General features: G+C 41.0%; 1 protein-coding gene across 1 annotated transcript; it reads left to right on the forward strand.

Annotated features, from left to right (window-relative positions):
* The first annotated feature begins 2,831 nt into the window (after positions 1 to 2,831).
* LOC121812900 lies at positions 2,832 to 4,608 on the forward strand. Its single transcript, XM_042216092.1, has 2 exons — positions 2,832 to 3,527; positions 3,942 to 4,608. The coding sequence occupies exons 1-2, from the start codon at positions 2,832 to 2,834 to the stop codon at positions 4,137 to 4,139; spliced, it is 894 nt and encodes a 297-aa protein (XP_042072026.1). The 3' UTR covers positions 4,140 to 4,608.
* Positions 4,609 to 6,478: the final 1,870 nt, after the last annotated feature.

Genomic DNA, 6,478 nt, shown 5'->3' on the forward strand with positions numbered 1-6,478 from the left:
GTAGCATTAAAAATAAACAAAAATAGAGTTTAAAATATTAAGAATATCAAACTTGAATATAGGGATGGGTACCGGTATCCGATGCCATCGTGGCACCGGATACCGGTTACTGCAGCTTACTGATTCACTAAAAGATCTTGAATCTTCTCAGTATTATTGACATGGAACTGACACGTGATGCACTGACCAGGGCAGAATTACAGATGAAGGGTTTGCACTGTGCAAAGCAGCTGATGAGCCACATTTAGCCCTCTCCACCTCAGCCTCTCATTAGCACATACAGCTCATCTCACAGTTACTGTGTGATACCTGTTATTTTTATCTGAGGTTTTAGATTTTGTCACAGCAGCTGATGAAAGGAAGCAAGGTTGGTTATATCTGACCAAATCTGCACTTCATGTCCTGTGGCTAAACTCACCACCAAGCTGTTATTATACATATTAATGGATACATCACTTTACCTGTAAATAATAAATAATGAAGTATTTGAGTAAATGTACTCAGTTACATCCCACAGGTGGTTCTGTTCATGCCTGAAGGGGGCCAATCATATTTTGAGGGGCTTGTGGTGCCGCACAGTGTAGCAGCACCTCAGATTTTACATGTTGTTTTATTTCCTGATGCATGCTCAATCATCCAGGTAAGTAAATCTCCAAAAGTTGATTCTGTTCATCTGGACGTAGCGTTTTATAAAGATGAACAGAATCAACTTTTGGAGATATTGTTTGACTAAAACAACACTAACACAATGTTTCCTGTTAGAAATAAAGGTAACTAATACTCCAACTATAAGTTTAATTTCCACCAGTGTTGCTTACCTTCTTTGAAACCCTGACTTCATTTTTCACGGAGCCATCCTACCATCATCATCTGGCTAAGAGCGCGTGCACCTTGGACCAAACCAAAACAGGAAATAAAAAGGTGGATGCGAGGTCAGACAGTCAGAGAGACTTTATTTATCCCCAAGGGGCAATTAAGATAGACGTACATACAATACACAAACATGACATTGGGGAGACAGGCCAGGCTAGGTAGTACTGGCAGCGACCTGGTCGGAAGAGGATTGGATTTTATTCTTTATTACCAAAAATAAAAACTGATGCTAGCAAACAAACATGTTGTTTGTGAAGCAAACATACAGCGATAAGCTTAAAAAAAAGAGTAATTCACTTTTGTTTTGTTTGTTTAGGGTTCCTAGACCATTAGGTCTGACATTCATCTCATATATTCTGTGGTTACTCTTCAGTGGGACTTTAAAAACTTTTAAATCTGAATCATTATTTCAGGAAAAGCGGTTAATAACATTTGAATAATTTGATTTGAATAAAACTATGATCATCAGGCTGGGAATACATATTAGCTGAGCAAAAAAAAGTTCTTGAAAAGGTTTTTAAAAGTCACACCAACATGAATTCTGTCATCCCCGTCTGCATTCTCACTCTCACGTTATCTCTGGGAGTGTGTGTGTCTTGAACCTGGCTGAGTTATGAAGTCACCTGAATCTGTCACACCCTTGTGCTAAACCTGGGTGTGTGCCACAAGGGTGTGTCAGTGTCAGACAGTGAATCTGTCACACCCTTGTGCTGAACTTCCGAGTTCAGGAGTAATGTTGTGTAATGAACTTCCAAGTTCATCACATCACCTGAATCTGTCACACCCTTGTGCTAAACCTGGCTGTATTTGTGTGTGACCTGTGATGTGATACACTCTTTGTAGTTTTTGGCATCTCACTCCTTGCTTTGGCCGCACTTACTGTTTCTGTAGGTTATAAGTTTTATAAGATAAAATCAGCTTTTCTGCAAATAAATATCTGAGACTTGAATGTTTGATTATGTTTGTGTCAAGTTTTCATGTCTTCTAGAAGGTCTCTTTGCTTCTTCTCCTGAAATCTGAAGTACATAAATAAATAAAAAAGCTTGTAAAAACAAAAATCAGTCAGGTGGAAATTTGGAAAAACTGATCTAAGAAAGAAATCGGAAAATTTTACTTTCAAGCTAGAAATCAGTGTGACGGCCTGACACCGTTGCTTTGGTCGAGCTGGAGGCAGCCACACCTGCCGCTTGTCACCCACAGCCAGCTGTAGTGGATTACTCTCATCAGGAGCAACCTGTTTAAGAGTTTGGCTGAGCCCCAGGCAGTGTAGCATTCTTGAGTTAAACCTGTTGTTCACTTATATGCATGAATGAGTAAAGCGCTTGCTTCCAATTGTGGATTACCTGCTGAGCTATGTATTTGTGTGTTTTTGTGTCACCAGGAGTCGGGAGAGGAATGTCTCATCACGGAGAGAAGTCACGGGTTAGAATTGGGGTTTTGAAGTTGCCATCTTTTGCTTTCAGGAATATTTGCACTGTGTGGGATTCATGGAGATATTGCCACGGGAGCCTACGTTTTGAATAGAGATGGCACGATACCACTCCTTTATGTCCGATACTGATGTCATAAATTTGGATATCTGCCAATAAGATATGAATCCGATTTAGTGTATTTTATAATCAATAAAACTTGTTTAAAAAATATCTTGCTGCATTTCGTATAAGTTCATACTCCATTCTAAACACAAAAGCTATTATGTTAAACCTGTATGCAACAAATACAATGCACACAAAATATTTCATAGTTCAGCAATACTGATCAACTCCCAGCAAAAAAAAAAAAAATGCTTTCAGTGTGACGTAACCGCATTCATATTCTAACCCAAACACACACACAGGCACTAGCATTAATGAATGACTCATAAGAAGGGCGGCGCACAGAGGCTGTCGTAAGTAAGGCATTAGCAGATAAAAAGCGAGTCAGCTACTGTGCGGCTCACTTTGCTGCCCACTGACAAGATGACACGTTTTTCGGTCTCTACGCTCATTCCTCTTCTTTTTATCAGCGGCGTTTCTGGGAAACTGATTCAAGCCGCTGCAGGAGACGATGTAACGTTTCCCCTCACAGAGGAGTGCATGAAAGGAAGAGGCACGCTGAAACGTCGCCTGCAGGACAACAGCCTCCATTCGGTCGGGGATCTCGACGGCAGCTGGAAGCCGGCTCCAGGTTATATTAGCAGGTTTTTCCAAAGCAGCGACTCTGTGATACTGACAAGTGCAGATATCAGTGATGAAGGCTATTACGAGTTTGACTGCAACAACAAGAAAGAAGAGAGTGCACAGCTGCAGGTATTCATACCTTCTGATGTTTTTGTACACGAGGGCGAGGATGCCATCCTCCCGTGCCGCTCCATCACAGCAGGTCAGTGGGTGAAGTCTGTGCGCTGGAGGAGAGATGGAGAGGTGGTGCTGGATGTCCGGTCGGGGAAAACCACATATGGAAAAAGCTTTGATGAAAGCCGGGTCTCAATACCATCAGACTGGGACCAACGAGCAAACCTGTCCCTCATCATAAAGCGAGCCGAGGCGAGAGACGGAGGAGTTTATTACTGTGACATCGACAAAGTGGAGAAACACCGCTCCGCTGTCCGCCTGCACGTCTCCACACCACCAACACCACCGAGCACCACATCCCAGCCTACAACCACAGAGAGGGTAAGAACACAGACTGCATTTAAATGGTTGACATTTGACAGTAAGCATTAAAAGTCCACTCAGTTACTCTTCCGCATGCAAAATCCCACATTCAGAGACACACAGTGCAGATAACAGCCCAGATCAGCAAGCACACAGACAACAGTGACAACAAATGTAGTTAGTCACTGCTGAGCTACTAGAAGGTTGTAAAGTGGAAGGTTGTAAAGTGCAATGCAGGTGCACAGATCTACTAAGGCGGGCAGGGGGTGGTGGGGGGGAGACACTGTAGGAATGAGGTAATATAGGTTATGAGGGTAGCCGGGTCCCTGTAATTTAGTGGAAGCTTTAGCAGAGCCTCACAGTCCACGTCATAACAGACGCCAGTTAAAACTGCTAACTAATATTTCTGCTCTGTCTTCTTGTCCTCTGCAGCCATCAGAGTGCTCCGACTGGTCATGGAGCACTTTCTCCATAACGGCAGCTGTATTTGTGATCGTTGCCCTGCTTGTTTGGCTCTGCTGGTTTCTGAGGAACAGGATATTCAATGTGCGCTCTCGAGGTTTTCTCTGCAACGGCACAGAGGAGGGAGGAGGAGGGGCTGAAGAGGGCAGACGGGAACTCTTACTTTAACCACCACTGATGAATGAAAAACAACAACAGCTCATCACCTTTAAGTATTTGAACTCGCCACCTTTATGACGGCACCACTGTGCAACTCCACTGTCTCAGGTTTAGAAATCCTCCGTTTTCCTTCTGCTCAGGCTGACTGCTGTTACAATGTTTGAGATTGTCTCTATTTTTTTGCGTTTGTCTTCCAATCAATGAAGTAATGCCTGTAAATCATCTGCTTACATAATCAATGTATAATTTAGCTTCAAGATGGATGAATGAGATCTCTTCAGTAACAGAATCAGAATCGTGTTTATTGGCCAAGTATATGTGCAGACACATACAGGGAATTTGTATATTGTCCTGCCTGTTTGTACAGATTTATTCTTTACTGTGTTTACTTTGCTTTTTGTAAAAAGCTCAGGGAAGCTGCTGTGTGCCAATAAAGTTTTAAGTGGATAATAAAGTGACCTGATGATGATTACAGTCATGATTTTATTAATTTTGCACATTAAATGACTTCAAATGTTTGATGGAATAAAGACTGAAAACCTTTAACAAAATCACATTAACATACAATTAATATACAACAAAGTAAGGAGCATTAATCTGCTGCCATAATCCCAGTTAAACCTGAAGCTTCATCTAAACTCAGCAGGTGTTTCTCTGCAGTCGGCTCTGTTATCCTGACAAAACTGTTTCCAGACAGAAAGGCTGCAGGTATTTGTGTGAAATAAAGACAGCGAGGGAAAAATTCACACCAAAGACATTTGAATAAATAACAAGTGAGAGAAAACAATGAATCCTTCATTGTTTGTTTGTCTGCCGTGACGTCTATGAATAACTCTTTTGCACTAGCAAAAAGAAGGGAGAGGCTGCCATCCCGAGCCAAGAAACTTTCAGGCTGATCGCTTTACAAACTCGTGAATCCTGTGATGTGACATTGTTCATCCTGTCACAGCCTCTTGCCATCCCTCTCATATGTCATTAGCCCTCACTCTTCTGAAGTCGTGTAAACACAAGGTTTATCAGAGCAAAGAGGTGAACGGCGCTGTTTTAAAACATGGTAATTTAAAAAAATATATCTACAGGAGATTTTAAAAAAGGGAGAATTAATACATTTTCATCTGATCCCAGTTTTGATAAGTAGGGGAGACCGGGGATAGTTGTAACATTTTTGACATTTCTGTCTGTAAATTGGAGCTCTTTTAAGGTAGTGGATTCAAAATGTAATGCAAAGTATTTACATGTCTCGGCTATTAAATAGTGCAGCTATTTTCTCTGCAGCACAATTACCCATTGCATGGTATGGCCTCAAACACAAAGAGTGAAATGTTACAATTAACCCCATAGTCTGGGTTAGTTGTAACATATCCTGGGGTGAAATGTAACACAATGAAATAAGGGTACTAACAAAATATTAACATGTAATCTTTGTTTATTCAACACATGAATGCACTTAGAGCCATTTATGTAGCTGTGTGTGTGTGGTGTGTGTGTGTGTGTGTGTGTGTGTGTGCTGTGTGTGACAGAATGCAGAAATCTAGCTTTTGAACATATTCCAACCCCCCAAAAAAGACAAATTATGGAATTTTCTGCAACTGAATATTTCATTAATTTTGGTTGGTCTTCCTTGAGTTTGGCCTCATTGGCTCAGTGGGCATTATAACCTACAACTCTTGCACCAATTTTGAACATAACAATGAAGCTGAAAAAATGTAGTTGTTCACCAGCATCGCAATTCCATTACTTTTTATCCTGGCTTACCTTGGTGTGGTTTGCAAAGTGCTTCAGAAAGATGAGGAAATCTGTTTCTTGCACCCATCCTGATTTATTTCCACTACCAGTACTTCCTACTGGTCCATCTCTGACACAGTGGTCTGCATAATGTATGTGTGGGAACACAAACAGTGGAGGAATTGTGTTGCCAATGGCATTAACCGCATATACAAATGCGACCAGTGAACCTCTCTCTGCTGATGTCGTTGCCCCAACTTGTTTAATATAAGTTAAAGTAATAGTGTGGTAAGTTGTAACATCTGCATTATTGTTACAACTAACCCAGACTGTTGCTGTTACAACTGACCCAGACTCCTATAGCCATGAACTAGCTAACATTACAGCCAACGGCTAAAACATTAGCACTAAAGACCTACACAGAATATATCCCCATAGACATACAAATAACATAATTTAAGTTTGATGAGTTTAACTGCAAAGCAGATAATGCTATTAGAAATTGAAATAAAGTAGAAAAACTTACTTTTTGGCATACAAATTACTTTTTTTCGTGTTAAATTGTCTGTGTTTGACAAAATGTGCTGATTTTTCACATGTGATAGCAGAACTGAGTTGGGCAT

Source organism: Haplochromis burtoni, unplaced genomic scaffold (assembly GCF_018398535.1).
Source record: "Haplochromis burtoni strain Fernald_Lab_line unplaced genomic scaffold, NCSU_Asbu1 Contig_920, whole genome shotgun sequence".
In the NCBI taxonomy this organism is placed as follows: Eukaryota; Metazoa; Chordata; class Actinopteri; order Cichliformes; family Cichlidae; genus Haplochromis; species Haplochromis burtoni.

What these genes read in the sequence shown, in the direction of transcription:
- LOC121812900 (XM_042216092.1), top strand. Translation starts at nt 2,832, where the DNA reads ATGACACGTTTTTCGGTCTCTACGCTCATTCCTCTTCTTTTTATCAGC. An exon ending in AGCCTACAACCACAGAGAGG is followed by an intron (nt 3,528 to 3,941) that starts GTAAGAACACAG and finishes TGTCCTCTGCAG; the next exon opens with CCATCAGAGTGCTCCGACTG.